Source organism: Mollisia scopiformis (genome assembly GCF_001500285.1).
Source record: "Mollisia scopiformis unplaced genomic scaffold LY89scaffold_7, whole genome shotgun sequence".
Classification (NCBI taxonomy): Eukaryota; Fungi; Ascomycota; class Leotiomycetes; order Helotiales; family Mollisiaceae; genus Mollisia; species Mollisia scopiformis.
The window spans coordinates 189,609-204,690 of NW_017263587.1; the positions used below are offsets into that span (position 1 = coordinate 189,609).

Sequence of the window (15,082 nt, forward strand, 5' to 3'; positions counted from 1 at the left end):
GCTGACGATTTAAAGTGCACAGAAACTTGGAAATAAGACTAGTGTCTCCTTGAGAGCATGATTTGAAGAGGTGACTATGCACTTCATTCTCACTGCCTTCTTCTCTGGATTCTTCTTCGACGCCGTCTTTGAAGCTGTTTCCATGGGTAAAGGATTTGACACCGACAACTGCCACGTGACTGAAGAGGATTTCCCCTGTCTTCGGGGAGCTCTCAACTAACGCAAAAGCGGTTCACGAAGCCGAAGTTCTTGCATATATGCCAAAGGATCTGCTAGGATCCTCATCGTTTGATGTCCAGAAATGTGTTTGAATGATTGAAACGTGGATTCGTTCGGCTCGACAGGGGTTGAAGTCTTCAACACCACTTTACTAAGCCCCACCCGAACTTTGACTATTCTTCTAGTTTGACAGCTCTGATCTGGCCCGTAGATAAGATGGTCACATATGAGAAAAGCGCTTCTCGGAAAAAAAGGAGATGATGAGTTGTCTCTGTCTAGGTCATGTGATTGATCAGTCACCACTAAAATTGGAAGGTCTCTTCTCGCTTTCGCTTTTTCTTTCTTCCTCACTCAAAATACTTGATTGTTACCTTGAGACATGATTGCCGTGCCACCGGGAGTTCAGGGCACTCGACAGATAATTGGTTCTTGACTCGAGACTGGAGTTCGCAAGTCGCGCGTTCCTGAACCTCGTTCGCATAATCGAGCTGAGACACCCAATGCCAGAATTCCTTCAAGATAGATGTAGCTTTTGCAATTATATGTGTATGCATACCGATATATAAGGCTGCTCGCAACTCGTACCTGTCAACAACATCAGATAGGCTGTAGATTCCTCGCATCTTCGTTTCGTCGGAGTTTTCTTTCATCCGACTCAAACCCATGATTCACCGAATTAGCACAGCGATACAAAACCATCTAACCTTCCAACTATTCGCGTCGATTCAAGTACATTCATTTTCTACCAATCATGACTAATTCGGCTTTCAACACGCCTCCACAAACTCCGCCAAACTTCGATGCAACCCCCGAAGAACTCATATCGAATACCAGGGCTATCATTGACAAGACACGAAGCTTGCAAGATGCTATCATTGCTTCGGTACCTCTAAAAAAGGCAACCCTTGCCAATGTCTTGCTTCCACTCGCTCACGATGAGAATGCTTCACTTTGCAAGAGGAAGATTTCCAAATTCTACAGCTCAACATCCACATCAGCAGAATTGCGTGAAGCAAGCAATGCTTCCGAGGCACTCTTCACTGCATTCGATTCCGAGACATTGATGAGGAAAGATCTCTTTGAACTAGTCCATGCCGTCTTCGAGAGACGTGTTAATTTGGACAATGAGTCGCAGTTCTATCTTGAATACAAACACCGCGAGTTTGCAAGAAACGGCATGGGAATCATTGAGTCCGAGAAACAAAAGAGATTCGCTCAGATTAAGGTAGAGCTTCATGAAAAGCTCATTGCCTCGAGAAAAAGTATTAATTCAAGTTCTGGAATCTGGCTCGGCGAATCGGAACTTGATGGTGTGCCGGATAACATACGGAAAGGTTTGAAAAAGGGAGAAGGAGAGAAGGCGGGGAAGTTGTGGCTCCCGTTCAAGAAACCACATTATGATGCGGCATTGAAGTATGCAAAAAATCCAACAACGCGGAAGAAGATCTATGTCGGTAACGACAATCGGTGCCCGGACAACGTGCCAAGGGTGAAAGAGATCGTACTTCTGAGAGACGAAACTGCGAGGTTGTTGGGATATGAAAATCATGCTGAGTATCAACTCGAAGTGAAGATGGCAGGGTCAACAGGATTCGTCAACGATTTTCTCAGCGGGTTTCGGGAGAAACTGACAATGATTGCAAGAAAAGAGCTTGAGGCTTTGAAAGCATTGAAAGCCCAAAATCTGGAGGAAACGGCACTGCAATCAGGCGTCGGCACTGACACGTTCTTTACCTGGGATTATAATTTCTACTCCAACATTAGCAAAGCCCAAAATCATTCTTTCGATGAGAAGAAGTTCTCCGAGTACTTCACGCTGGAAAAGTCACTTGCTGGCATGATGACTACATTCTCGCGCCTGTTCGGGCTGCAATTTGTCGAGATCAAACCAGACGAGAACTCAACTTTCGGCAACGAACATGTGATGACCTGGCACGACTCAGTGTCTGTGTTCACTCTTTGGGAGGGCAGCGAGGACAGCGATGCGTGCAATCAAGGAGAGTTTGTGGGATATCTATACCTCGACCTCTTTCCACGCGACCACAAATTCAATCATGCGGGACATTATCTTCTCCAGCCAGTAACACTACCCCAATTTCGTTGTTGGTATTTCGTTCCGTCAGCTAAAACATTACAGGGATATTTTTCAGAAGACGGAGAATACCATTATCCTTCTTCGGCGCTCGTCATGAACCTCCCTACTCCACAGCCGGGAAAACCAACACTACTATCCCATGACTCAACTCGTTCGCTCTTCCACGAACTCGGTCACGCAATTCATAACCTCGTATCCAGGACCCAATTTGCAATCTTTCATGGCACTGCTACAACTAGAGACTTCGTTGAAATCCCTAGCATCATGCTTGAAAACTGGTGGTGGACTCCAAGCGTGATCAAGGAACTTGGCTGTCACTACTCATACATCTCCGAGGAGATGCTGAAAGCGTGGGAAGATAGTGAAGGACGAGAGAATGAGAGACCAGCTGAAAAGTTAGACGATCAGAGTATCCAGAACCTCGTTGCGACTAGAAGGTCGAACGAGGCGTTGGCCACACTGAAACAATGTCACTTTGCAATATTCGATATGGCAATTCACTCGCCCTCTTCTCGCGAAGAAGTGGAAGGTATGAATCTTTCTCAGATGTGGAACCAAACGATGAGCGATATTACACTAATGAGTGGGTTGGAAGTCGAAGGGGAGGGGTGGGAGTGGGGTCATGGTTGTGCGAGAATAGGTGCATATATCAGAGGTTATGATGCAGGATACTACGCTTATCCTCTGTAAGTTTGATCATGTCTTTCGATCTGTGAAATCCATAGATGGCTGACGAGTTTTCTTTCGCAGGGGTAAAGCTTACGCTCAAGATCTGTTCAAGTCAATGTTCGAAGTAGATCCTATGAGTAAGGAGGTCGGAATGAGATATAGACGAGTCGTGCTGGAGAAAGGTGGAAGCCGCAATGGGATGGAACTTCTAGAAGATTTTCTGGGACGGAAACCCAATGCTGCGGCGAGGTATGAAGAGCTGGGTTTGGCGGGAGGTCAGCTCAACCCCTCTCGTTGCTAGTGCGCAATGATTCATCATGTCTCACAAATCCAGCGCACATTATTATCTGCTTCTTCTAGGTACCTTCAGCAATTTGACTACTAATCAGGCTAGTGTTCTTATCTTTGAGACCTACCATTCTTGGAATTTGATCTTCTCGGACTTCACTTCTACGACTGTGCATGCTGTTCAGAGGGACGGACTCCGCGATGATAGATTCAATTCGGTTGCTAGCTACGTCATTAATCTCTGTGTTTGAGGATTTTGCGTTGTGTGAGGGATGTCCGTTCGTTTCTGATCCTATAATCTTACGACGGAGAAGTCCCTTTTAGGAAAATGGTGTTTGGCGAGATTCATCCAATTGGTCTTTGGGTCTTAATACGATCTAGATTTGTTGTGCATGCTTTGTACTCATTTGATTGAGTTCCCGATGGTTCCACAGCTCCGCTGGTGGCTTTGAATGGCTCTAAGCATATCGAAATAGACGATTTTGCGTCTTGGCGTTGGTACGGAGCTCATGAACCTGCTGTAATACGGACTTGGAGTTTATTTCGAAATGCAATATCGAATGGTATAAAAGGATGTGCTCATCTGCAATCGACTTACCACAGCAGCAGAATATATCAAAACGTCATCATGATGTCCGCTTCACTCCCACCACCCCGTCGCATCGTAACGTCCAACTTACCCATTCCAGTACATCTATCTGCAGGAAAGACACCAGAACCGGCTGTCGAAGTACTTGTCGAAGATCTTGCACAGATTGAAGAGTTGGGTGGAATTATTTGCCGCGGAACTGTTTTCACGCACGAGAACATTCCAACCAGCAACGACGGAAGGTAAGTTTTTATCAGAATCAGAAAATTTTCAACTCAGTCCTCTAACTTGGTCAGGGACGTCATGCCTAGAGAGATAACCAACGGAGGACTGGTTCTTCCAAATGGAGCAAACATCAGGTTTAATGATGTTGCACCTGGACAGGTGGTCCCGATGGTATATACTCCAACATCAGAAGCTTTGAAAAGACCGCTCACAGACAAACATAGCATCGCACTCAGTCAACCGACTACGATATCATTCTAAATGGATCTATTCATCTACTCACTCCCTCCGTCGCGTCTGATGGCACATTGACCTCGATCCAAGAGACTGTCTGTAACGCTGGAGATGTTGTGTTCCAGAGGGGCACTATGCACGCATGGGAGAATAGGTCATCAGAGTGGGTTAGATGGGTTGCGATTCTGCTTGGAGCTGAGCGGAATCAAGTTGAGGTTGAAGGCAAAATTGAAGAGAAAGTTATTTTGAAGGATTTCTTTGGAAAGTATATAGGCGATGAGGCTTAAGAGGGTACATGATAGCAAAGAGAATGCTTTCATATTCTCCATGGATTTTGCTTCACGGTGCTGAATGAGTTCTTCAATTGATTATTGCGAGATTATTGATAAGATAACTACAATAAAGTATATTTGCTCATTTTGAGATGGAGTACTAGTATTTTAAAGTGCTGAGGACGTATTAACACGGCCTCCTAAGGTACCGAGCTTGTAGCCAATCGGATGTTCTCAACATGTTGGAAACTCGCACCCTGTAATCTGACGACAACCAACATACCCGCCATCCCCCCTTCTTTTATCACACTTCACGCTTACACGACGTGAACGATCTTCTAGACTTTTACTCCAAAGCGAGAAGAAAGCGCTTTGGCCCCGTTATGGGCAATCTTCTGTCAATATCAGACTCAGGCATGCTCACTATCGACGCCCTCCCACCAAAGCCTCAGAATCCACCACCTCCTCATCCAGACCCAGTAGTCAAACTACTCACTCCAACTATTTCTGGCGGCCTTGAGTCATTCCAAGCTTTCCCTAAATTGCCCATCGAATTACAGGCAAAAGTAGTAAGTGACAAACTCACTTGTTCGTCATCCTCGCTTGCTATCGATTTGGGCCACTGGGTTCCTGAGGATCATTTCAACCCTTCTCACACAGATTGCCCACAGAGAATATGATTTAATCTGCTGCAGTGGAGACACGCACTTGAACCTTGTTCCGTGACGCATCGCGTACTTCGAATCATCTACAACACCACCACTAATGCATATACATATGCTTTCAACATACCGCCTTTAATGACGATATGCCAAGTCTCACGAAGAGTAGCACAACTCTCATACCCATCGTTGATCCCAAAGTTACAACATCCTGTTTATTTCAACCCTGCCGTGGACTTCCTCTACTGTACCTCGACACACGATTGGTCAAGCATCCGGAGTCAAGATGAAGTTTTCGCCACCCTCTCGATCCTCAATTCTTCTGTGATCCTAGAACACATTCGGTTTCTTGCTGTCGATTACTCGTACTGGTCTCATCAATCTTCTATAAATAGCCGTTATGTACCACCAGACACCAATGCGATTTGCCAATTGCCCGAACTCGGGTTATTCGCGAGCCTCGAAGAATTATTCCTTGTCGTCCCATCTCTCGAAGAACACCTTATTTGCCAGAGTAAGGGATTTACACTCGTCACAGATCCTTACAAAAGAGCCCAACTACTGGAAGCACGATCCAAAGCCTCGACAGCATATGACGCCGCGCTTCCTCCTTCCATCATGCCGGGATATCGTGTATATGCAGGACCGGAGGTTGATTTCTTGAGGAGGTGGGAGTTGGAAAGATGTTTTGGACTGGCAAATCTGCCGTACTTTGGAAACAGTGGAGTCGGTTGGAAGAGCGATACATATAAGGAGAAGGACTCGCTCGGGAATCCCAGAAGGGTATTGAAATGTACGGAAATCAGACCCTACTCGAAGTGAGCATTGAAATCTGCGAGTTCGGATGGTATGCAGATCGCATGTACGAACACCTAGATCTCGGAGGAAACACCAAAGAACAGGATTGGCAATTCAAAATCTTTTCTATCGCAATACCGTTGAGTTCCCAGCAGAGTTGTGAAACACCTCAAAAGCTCAGTTTAGCAGTAAGCCAATAGCGGCAGCAATAACAACACAACACTTCCAATCGTCCCCATACCGCCTCTACTCAGCATAACAGCTTCACTTTTCGCACTACTTGTACTCGCCGCCCCGGAAGAATTTGTGGTAGTCGCTTGTGCGACCTCAGCACCCCCCAGATACCAACTCCCAATGTCCGTCAAATTACCAACCCCGTCTATCATTGAGGCATTCCACCCCACATTACTCGCTGACGCTCTGAAAGCCCCGAAATAAGAGTATCGCTCCACGCTGGTATCGTTATCGAAGAGAGTGATGGATTGGTTGAAAAATGTCTCGGTGGCCAGAATGGGAGAATATGAGAGCGCGAATTCGGTGATCCAAAGTGGCATGCCCGGATATCTAGCATATAAGAGTTAGTTTTGAGACTCTGTACCGAAACTAGAGGAACTGACTTCTGCTTGTACTCATCAAGATAAGATTCCACGTATGAAATGTTGCCAAAGATATGGATATTCATGAAATCGGCCGTGCAGTTCGATTTCCGTTTCTGACACGCAGAATAGAAATTATCCAGCCATGTGAACCCCGATTCGGACGCAAACACGACAGGTGCGCCGACCTTGATACCCATCTTCCTTAGCGGATCAAAGTTCAGAATCCAACTTGCAGCAGCTAGATCAGGCGATACCTGACTGCCGCTCGCCGTGAAATTCACATCGGGCTCGTTGAAGCTAAGCACATGCGTGATATTTCGGCCCTTGTTGATTAAAGAGGTTACATTTGAGAGGAAAGAGCTTCCAGTCGTATTGCTGACGCCCCATTGCATAGGCACGAATTCGATGTCGTCTTGCGTGAGATTGCTGTAGGCGGAAGTTGGCGAGAGGCCGTAGTTGTAATACCAAGTCAAGCCATTATTAGGTTGAACGAATAACTGATCGTCGCCAGGATTGTTGGTCGAGACGGATACGAGACCGCGCTTGGGAGATTTGGGGTATTGGGCGAGGATCGGGGATGCAAAAAGGAATGTGAATGCAAAAATAGAAAGAGTGGCACGCATCGTGAAGATTTCACAGTGAAGTGAATCTCGGATGCTAAGTGTAAGAATGACGCCGCGAAATGCGAGAAGAGGCAGAGACCGAGATGCACGAAAAGAGAGGAATATGGAAAGGGAAAAGGAACGCAGTTTATAATGATTAAATGGCATTGTCAATGTCTTAAGCCCAATTCGGAGTGCGCTGAAACTGTCGACGCCACAGATTCGAGAGAGCGTTTAGTTTCAATAGCTGTCCTAAGTGGGAATGTGGCGCTCGGTAAAAAAAGGGGACCTCTCGAGAGCGCAAAGAGAAACTCGACAGGCAGATCTCTATCTTGCAAGGCTTTGCAAAGACCGCGCTCGTCTCAAGGAATCTGTTGATGCTGTTTACCAATATATCTTGCCTGTACAATTTCGGGCTTGGTCTTTTGCAAGCTGTGTCAAAAAAGCTGCCCCCAGCAAACGACAGCGGGACGCAATATTACAGGGAGCTTGAGGCTTAAGCCACCAAGCAAGCCTCTACGCTTTATCCCGGACAACAGGGCATTATACCCATTGGAAATCTCGAACACGATAGTCAATTTTTCGCATTGTTTAGATAAGAATGAATGGTCAGCCTCGATTCGGAGAAGAAGAGCCCTAAATGCGACAGCAGAAAACCTTTGGAATTTACCTACTTGCTTGGAGGACACCGAGGGTCATGTGACATGGCGGGGTCAAAAAGTGGGGCTTGAGATATTTTCATTTCGACTTTTTGGAGTTATGATTGTCCGCCTAATCCTGGGACATTCGCAGATTTAGATTCTATACACAAACGTCTATACTTTTCATTCCTCTCTACTCCTCTTCTTTTCGACCTTCCAGGACTGGTCTGCCACCAGCATCCCTCACAATTCTATCCATCTTGCTACTGTCCTTTGGCAGAACCAAGTTCAAGAATACGCCGATCACAGCCGCGACGATGAAGGGAGTCTCAACGATGAGATTGACACCTTGTTCAAAGCCTTGCAGATGGACATTCGCTCCGCTGTAATCGAGAACTTGGTCGAACCAACTCGGCTGGACGATATCGATGAAGCCAATTCCCAGCGATGCGGTCAGGATGAATCGATTACGACGAGTCCATTCGATCAGTCCCAACACACGAACACCTGCGACCGCGATGGTACTATACAAGAAAACTTGCATCCCTCCAAGTACCGATGGTGGCTACACAATGTCTGTCAGAAATGAGAAGATTGGAAGAGGTAGGAAGACATACCATGCTCCCGAAGACTGCTCCGAATTTTCCGAATATACCCATTAGGATCAAGAATCCTGACGCACACCATCCTGCTCTTCGACTTGCACATCCTGTTAGGGAGATGACGCCGTTATTTCCTGCTTGTGAAACCATCGGCAGACCTGTTCCGAAAGCGCTGATCAAGCTACCAAGTCCATCGCAGAGGATACCGCCTTGGATACGACTGTTGAATTGCGTCCCTTCGATATCTACATTGGAAATTTCCGCGGTCGCTAGGATGTCAGGCATACAGGAGACGGCTTCGCAGATGAACATGATCAATAGGGGGAGGACGAGGGCACCGTCAACAGAGAGTTTGAAAGTGTGGACCCAGAGGAATGTCACTGCGGGTGCTGCATCGATGTTATCTCTGGACCAATACCCCGTCGCTCCCGAAATCGCACATCCAACTGCGAGACCGAATATGATTGAGGCAGACTTCATGAGTGGCGAACCGAATTGCTCGACAACGATGACAGTAACGAAGACGCTGAAGCCAAGACCGATGAGCTTTGGATCTCCCCTGCAAGATTGGACATTAGCATATGGTGAAGGGAAAAGCTGAATTTAACAACATACCATGGCAGTGGTTTTGGTGCAGCGGTGTTTGGGCACAGTGCATAAAATCCTGTTCCTCCATTGCAATTACTCGAACCGCCCCAGTTTTGCATGCCATTACTAATGAGATACACGCCGACGAGGAGCAGCAGACTTCCAGTTACAATCTTTGGAAAGATCTTATTGAGCTTCTTGGGTGGAACCATCGACATGGCGATTTGGATCCAAACGGTGCAGAGCATCGTCCCAAGAATAGCTCCCCAAGCATCAGGACATGGCAATTGTGTACCATCGGCAGCAGTTGGGCACGTTCCGTTCTTGTATCGCATAGCTGTATAGTTGAAAGCGATTGGGAGGATATCGAAAGTAGGTCCAACCACAGAGAGCAGGCCTGTTCCGATGAAGAACGGCGTTTTCGCAATATGAACTCTGGTGACCTGCAAGGCGGTCGCAATACCAGTGGTAATGAATGCTGCTGAGACGAGGTACTGAGTAATTTCTTGGTCGAAGTAGAATGCCCCACCAGCAATGGCCAAAGGCGGCGAAACAATGGATCCGATCATGGTGAGTGCATGTTGCAGTCCCAACAGGAGAGTCAAGAGAATTGGAATTTCGTCATTGAGCCCATAGAATGGAGCTTCATAGTCTTTGTATCTGCGGTTCAGGGGCCATATATTGGGAGTAATGAGGTACAAGTAATCCTGGACTTTTGTCAGTTTCGACTCAACGTATGCCTTTGAAGTCTTACATAGTCACCAATCCAGCCTTCGCGACTTGTGAAGTAGTGCTTCCAGTATCCCCAAGTGTTCTTCTGCGACTGCATTACTTCTCCCGTAGATGAAGAAGCATACTGGACATCTTGCTCATGGCCGAGCTTCTCGATACTGGCTGGAGTCTCCATTTCACGAATTCTTGTCAAAGCAAAGATTGAAAGTCACAATTGAAATGCTGATGAGATTCAAATTTTAACATTGCGGAAACGCTCTTCTATAAAACTTTCATCTCCATCTTACTTGCGTCTGATGAGCTTCATCTCAAGATCCTGGAGCTCTATCACGAAGAGTGGGAGTGATAAGATCCCAGGAGCTCTCCGCGGCCAATCAGCGCTGCTGCATTGTTGGCGATGGTCCCTTATCACTGTCGGAGTCGCCCGCCGAAGCCTAGAATCTGGGGAAGCCCCACTCCACAACGATTTGTACGAGAAAATAAAAATGTGCGACTTTTGAGATATCGATTTTCAATCGGTACATTCCTATCGTTCTGCAATATTGATTTTGGTCCGGTTCCTCGGATATGGATGGGTGTGAATAATGAACTCTCATTAATGCACCCCTTGGCTTCGATTGTCACCCGAGGACTGGTTCGGCTCACGCCTCGAAAATTCAGCTCTGAGACAAGTCTCTGAAGGTCATACTCCAGAAGACTTAGTTTAGACGAGCTTCTTCTTTCACATTAGGTGTCTCAATGTTTATCCCGTAAAGAACAAGATTGCATCTCAAGTGAAATTCCACTTTTACTACTCTTCGTCACATGATATTTAGTTTGCAGCGCTTTCTTCTGTTTCGTTTCCAGGCTATCACTTCCTGCTATTGCATTTTAGTTCTAGATACCATTGCATTTGATTTCATCACTGGCCTTGGTTCTTACGCTTTAGGCTTCTAGAAGAATAATCAGCTCATGAGGTCAGATGATATTTTCACTACCAGAACCGGACGACCTAGCTCTCCCGCAGCTGTCAAATCTAGTTCAGCCTATCAATTGACTTGGAGTAACTTCGTCAGTGATTAATAGTCCATAGCGCATAAGCCGTCCCATGATGGGGCCACGATATATCTTAAAATCGGTACGAAGAACGTCATGGAAGCCACCAAGAAGGCATCGGTCAGTAACGGACTGTGAATCTCCCACAATGATGAGTTCATACATCTTCGTCTGATATATATTTGAACATTGTGCATAATCCAAAACTTCTTGACAAAAATTATTGAACAATCTCCCCCCAAGCTGACGAAGAACCCTCCGACCAACCACGCACAATGGGCTTTCCACAATGGTTGTCTAGGATGAAGAGCTTCGGCTCGTCATCTGAGAATCCCTCCCAATCTGAAAATGACACCGAGATGGCAGACTTCTCACCTCCCCGCCATCGCAGTGAAGAGATGCTTGAAGAAATCAATAACGGAACATATGTCTCCTTGCGTGATGGGCGCAAATCCTCGCTGACGTTGTAGCCTTCTGTGCGCTATCTGTACAGACTCCATTACTCGCGCGGATGTCGATGGATACAAGTTTTGGCAATGTCTGGATTGCCATAATGTGTGCCATATCCAATGCGTCCAGGCAATGTACAGTTCTCACCTCAACGATTGGCGTTGCCCATCTTGTCGCGCTACCCAGAGGCCACTCATTACAGCCACATGTTGGTGCGGCGGACGACCCAACGCATGCCATGGTCGCTGCCTCCGACGAGTGGTATGCACTCACGGACAATCGAAGACTTGCCACGAGGCCTGTCATCCCGGACTTTGTAAAGCTTCATGCACCAATATATGCTCTACGTTGCCTGCACATGTGACCAGAGAGTCAACAAGCTGGGACAAATTTCGTGACAGGTTACGGAGGAACAGGCAAGGATTTGGTGCAGCCATCGCACTTGAGTGTACTGCTCTTGCGGTCATTTATGGTTTGGTCTGCGTCCTTCTGGTCTTCTTCGCGAAATGGCAAAACGAACCATACAACTACCCATCTTGGGAGAAGAAATACGAAAACTGGGTGTCTTTGTTGATCATCTTAGCATTTATATTCTTGATCATAATCACTGGGGTCCTTTCTTTGCATTTGGTGGAAATGGGATCGAAGATATTCAGCCCTACTCTCCGCCTGGAAGATATGTCAACCAAAAGCAAGCGGAAGATGTGCGCCAAGCTTGCAGGTTATGTTCTCGCTGCTATAATCGGTGGTTCTACGATCCTTCCCTTTATTGGGTAAGTCAGAAACCGCAACTTTGAACCACACTTGCTCATGAATCTAGATTCTTTGCTGGTGCTCCCATCGGATGGTACAATCAGATGAAGGATTCTTGCAATGGATTTAACATGAGAGTCAGCATGAATTCGGGTAAGAACCGCTCTCATATTTCAACTTCGAAATTGTTTTCAAGCTGACAGATATCAGAGTATCGTTTCAAGATTCGCTCGGTGACGCCCGATGTTCGGTCTCGCGAATTCTTCTATGCTTCTCGCTTGGAGCCAGTTGTACAGGGTAACGAAACATTCCAATACTTCCATCGAATCTCCGGGAGCACGCCTCAAACCAAACACATTGCTGTCGATGTCGACATCCAAAACAAAGCATGGCGTTTGTTGAGACTCAACGGCACCGACAATCAGAACGAATGGCTAGGCTATGGCTCTAGACACACCAATGTAACCAGGCTTCCGAAATTCTTCACCCTCTCAGCACACATCGTGCAGAAGGGGACAATGAGTCTTCATAAACATCAAAAACACATGCATATTCCAGAGCTGAATATGAGCGCCTCCAACATGAAAGACTTTCTACACTCCGTTAATCAAGAACCCTTCCTTCGAATTTACGATACCCGTGGTCTCAATGATGATCAGGTGACTTCTTTGCTGGACAAGAAATGGTCCAGCAAGTCGGACCCTAGAGTCATCATGCGTACCGCCGCTTTCGGACATGGTAGGAAAACGCTGGGATACAGTAGACGAAGTCTGTATATGTGCGTGCGGGAACATGAAGGATACTCGTCGGATCGCTTTGCTGAACATGCTGCGCCTCGTCATGTGGTTGGGATTGACGACAGAAATCTGGTTCCGTTGGCGATTGTGTGGGCATTGAGAGCAGACAAGGGAGATCGATTTGAGATTTAGCTGTCGTCTTAGCTAACGATCTTGACCTTTCTATACACTCTGAGAGACGAGGGACTAGGTCTCATTCTTTCGGATATTATTTTTACTACCCAGATTGAAATTGGCCCATTCTCGTACATTCAACTCCAATCCAGCTTCTTTCCCTTCTCTTCCTTCGCCCCAGGTGGCCGTCTCATAACGAAAAGTGCCGTCTTTCCACCCTCAGCTCCATAATCACCCAAGTCAAAATCAATCCTCTCCAAGATCTCATACCCCATCTGAACAAACAATGCCGAAGCCCCCGGTCGAGCACGAACATGTGTCGCTGCTCCTCCCGCATCGGCAATCTCATTTAATTTCTTCGTGAGCATACGTCCGATTCCCTGGCGCTGGTACTCAGGACGAACCATTGTATTTTGTCTCTCTATTCCAGCTATTAGTCCCGAACTAAGTCGTCAAAGAGAGACCTACGGAAATCTCTCGTAGGATCAAACCCATTCTTCGCAGCAGCAGGCAAGATCCGATTTTGAAACAAGTCACAAAGTCCCTCATTTCTGCCTGGAGGAAATATATACGTGCTATTCGCCGCCTTTTTCTGTTCTTCCGTAAGGACGATCGGTTTTCCGAATCCAGCCCATCCAAGAATCTTCCTTTAGTTCATCTATTTAGTCTTCACAAATAATCCTGAACAAGGAAGTAGAAACGCACCCATTTTCATCTACGACTTTCCAAAATTCGCAGGCGCCATATTCCGTCCCTTTGACGATTCTCGGCACTAGGTTGTCGTAGATGAACTTATATTCTTCTTCAAGGGAAATGGTGCCTTTCATGCCCGTCCAGAAGGGATCAACGATTAAGGCTGCCTGCATCGTTTCGGCGATTTCGGGAAGATCGGCGGCGGTTGCTAGCTCGACGGAACGGAAAGCGGGAGCTGGTGGTTCTGTGGATGACATTTTCGCAATTGCTTTTAGTAAAAAAATTCTGGGTGGTAATCAGAGAGGTGGGCTTGTTTTAATACGTGATGCAGAAGTTTGACAAATTGATATGAGCTGTTTGCAATTTCCGGAGCAGCAACCTGATCTGGCGTCTCTGCCTAGCGCTGACGTTTGTGCGAGTCACTGTGGGTCAACACCGCACTTTTGTTCAACGTTATAGGTCTTTTTGTACGAGATGTAAGTTGCCAAGTCAGCAAAACATTGTTGCATCGTGATCGTTCGCTTAGATGAAAAGGGGCGAGGTGGGGTGGTGCGACGTTTGAATACTGCTCTGGAGTTTAGGACTTCCACCACATGAATCCTACGAAACGGTATCATCACTCTATTTTAAGTCTTGATATCTCGTTCTTCCACAGAGAGTAACGGATCTTGAGTTCATTCGTTTCTGCTTCTTCGCTCCTTTGCACGCTTAACAAATATGGCTTTGAGATAATCATTACGACTAGCATTCAACGGTACTTGCTGAGCAGCGGAGATTCAAGGTTGCGAGGTCCTCAAATTTCTTTGAACAAGAAGATGAGCCAAGTTGCACGATCACGAAGCATGAACTCCTTCTGGATAATTTGACCTTCCGGGATGAAGGTAGGAGGATGCACAGTTACTCAAAGAGCGGCATGTACACTATTTTCTTGGTCACGTTCACATTTGCGTTAAAAGGGTGATATTTCGATAAAAATACATGGATTGTCTAATTTACATCTAATACATACTTACCTGTATACTCAACCGCATCTAGAGCAACTTGTTTCCAGACCCATTGCGCGAAGTGGGGCGCAGACGTTACATTCGCGTTGAGGAGCAGCGAGGAGAGTGTTCAGTGCAAGAGAGAGAGCTTCCCTCTGCTTAGGAGTGAAGTCTGCTAAGGCTGGCCATGGACCGTTGGGAATACCAGTAATGGCGACAAGAAGTTGTCTGGCGAGAATGGGGTCTTGCAAGATCCTGTTGATGGTGCTGGAATCCATTTTGGAATCCATTTTGAAGGTGATGGTTGAGTTGTTTGGTTGGATTGAGTAGATTGAGTTTAGATGGTCTGTTTGGGTGTAGGAGCTGAAGATGATGTTGATGTGTTATGATTTGAGGGTATCTAGGATGGAAATGACAATGGTATTATACTTGAGGTACTTTA

At 46.4% G+C, this 15,082-nt stretch overlaps 7 protein-coding genes across 7 annotated transcripts; 4 read left to right on the top strand and 3 right to left on the bottom strand.

Moving 5' to 3' along the window:
• Positions 1-835: 835 nt before the first annotated feature.
• On the top strand, positions 836-3,669 carry LY89DRAFT_457858 (zincin). Its single transcript, XM_018207660.1, has 3 exons — positions 836-2,299; positions 2,357-3,000; positions 3,065-3,669. Exons 1-3 carry the CDS (start codon positions 971-973, stop codon positions 3,282-3,284), a joined length of 2,193 nt encoding a protein of 730 aa, XP_018074034.1. The 5' UTR covers positions 836-970; the 3' UTR covers positions 3,285-3,669.
• Positions 3,670-3,902: 233 nt separating this feature from the next.
• LY89DRAFT_666544 (uncharacterized protein) lies at positions 3,903-4,606 on the top strand (the record flags this gene model as incomplete). Its single annotated transcript, XM_018212918.1, has 3 exons — positions 3,903-4,102; positions 4,157-4,256; positions 4,310-4,606. 3 exons carry the CDS (start codon positions 3,903-3,905, stop codon positions 4,604-4,606), a joined length of 597 nt encoding a protein of 198 aa, XP_018074035.1.
• Positions 4,607-4,890: 284 nt separating this feature from the next.
• On the top strand, positions 4,891-6,075 carry LY89DRAFT_779601 (uncharacterized protein; the record flags this gene model as incomplete). The annotated part of the gene is made up of 2 exons (XM_018222308.1): positions 4,891-5,160; positions 5,287-6,075. The coding sequence occupies exons 1-2, from the start codon at positions 4,975-4,977 to the stop codon at positions 6,073-6,075; spliced, it is 975 nt and encodes a 324-aa protein (XP_018074036.1). The 5' UTR covers positions 4,891-4,974.
• A 308-nt stretch (positions 6,076-6,383) lies between these two features.
• LY89DRAFT_549186 (uncharacterized protein) lies at positions 6,384-7,201 on the bottom strand (the record flags this gene model as incomplete). The annotated part of the gene is made up of 2 exons (XM_018208282.1): positions 6,384-6,615; positions 6,669-7,201. Coding segments are annotated over 2 exons (765 nt in total), but the record flags the coding sequence as incomplete, so codon positions are not given.
• Positions 7,202-7,974: 773 nt separating this feature from the next.
• Positions 7,975-10,097, bottom strand: LY89DRAFT_779603 (putative purine permease). The gene is made up of 4 exons (XM_018222309.1): positions 9,838-10,097; positions 9,111-9,790; positions 8,511-9,054; positions 7,975-8,458 (listed from the first exon to the last, which is right to left on the bottom strand). Exons 1-4 carry the CDS (start codon positions 9,988-9,990, stop codon positions 8,087-8,089), a joined length of 1,749 nt encoding a protein of 582 aa, XP_018074038.1. The 5' UTR covers positions 9,991-10,097; the 3' UTR covers positions 7,975-8,086.
• Positions 10,098-12,086: 1,989 nt separating this feature from the next.
• On the top strand, positions 12,087-13,042 carry LY89DRAFT_457921 (uncharacterized protein). The gene is made up of 2 exons (XM_018207661.1): positions 12,087-12,206; positions 12,264-13,042. The coding sequence occupies exons 1-2, from the start codon at positions 12,158-12,160 to the stop codon at positions 12,980-12,982; spliced, it is 768 nt and encodes a 255-aa protein (XP_018074039.1). The 5' UTR covers positions 12,087-12,157; the 3' UTR covers positions 12,983-13,042.
• Positions 13,043-14,024, bottom strand: LY89DRAFT_779605 (uncharacterized protein). The gene is made up of 3 exons (XM_018222310.1): positions 13,670-14,024; positions 13,433-13,611; positions 13,043-13,385 (listed from the first exon to the last, which is right to left on the bottom strand). The coding sequence occupies exons 1-3, from the start codon at positions 13,912-13,914 to the stop codon at positions 13,102-13,104; spliced, it is 708 nt and encodes a 235-aa protein (XP_018074040.1). The 5' UTR covers positions 13,915-14,024; the 3' UTR covers positions 13,043-13,101.
• Positions 14,025-15,082: the final 1,058 nt, after the last annotated feature.

What these genes read in the sequence shown, in the direction of transcription:
- LY89DRAFT_457921 (XM_018207661.1), top strand. Translation starts at nt 12,158, where the DNA reads ATGAAGGATTCTTGCAATGGATTTAACATGAGAGTCAGCATGAATTCG. An exon ending in GAGAGTCAGCATGAATTCGG is followed by an intron (nt 12,207 to 12,263) that starts GTAAGAACCGCT and finishes GACAGATATCAG; the next exon opens with AGTATCGTTTCAAGATTCGC.
- LY89DRAFT_457858 (XM_018207660.1), top strand. Translation starts at nt 971, where the DNA reads ATGACTAATTCGGCTTTCAACACGCCTCCACAAACTCCGCCAAACTTC. An exon ending in GACATTATCTTCTCCAGCCA is followed by an intron (nt 2,300 to 2,356) that starts GTAACACTACCC and finishes AAAACATTACAG; the next exon opens with GGATATTTTTCAGAAGACGG. An exon ending in GGATACTACGCTTATCCTCT is followed by an intron (nt 3,001 to 3,064) that starts GTAAGTTTGATC and finishes TTTCTTTCGCAG; the next exon opens with GGGTAAAGCTTACGCTCAAG.
- LY89DRAFT_779603 (XM_018222309.1), bottom strand. Translation starts at nt 9,990, where the DNA reads ATGGAGACTCCAGCCAGTATCGAGAAGCTCGGCCATGAGCAAGATGTC. An exon ending in AAGGCTGGATTGGTGACTAT is followed by an intron (nt 9,791 to 9,837) that starts GTAAGACTTCAA and finishes ACAAAAGTCCAG; the next exon opens with GATTACTTGTACCTCATTAC. An exon ending in GCACCAAAACCACTGCCATG is followed by an intron (nt 9,055 to 9,110) that starts GTATGTTGTTAA and finishes CCAATCTTGCAG; the next exon opens with GGGAGATCCAAAGCTCATCG.
- LY89DRAFT_779605 (XM_018222310.1), bottom strand. Translation starts at nt 13,914, where the DNA reads ATGTCATCCACAGAACCACCAGCTCCCGCTTTCCGTTCCGTCGAGCTA. An exon ending in AAAGTCGTAGATGAAAATGG is followed by an intron (nt 13,612 to 13,669) that starts GTGCGTTTCTAC and finishes GATGAACTAAAG; the next exon opens with GAAGATTCTTGGATGGGCTG. An exon ending in TGATCCTACGAGAGATTTCC is followed by an intron (nt 13,386 to 13,432) that starts GTAGGTCTCTCT and finishes TAGCTGGAATAG; the next exon opens with AGAGACAAAATACAATGGTT.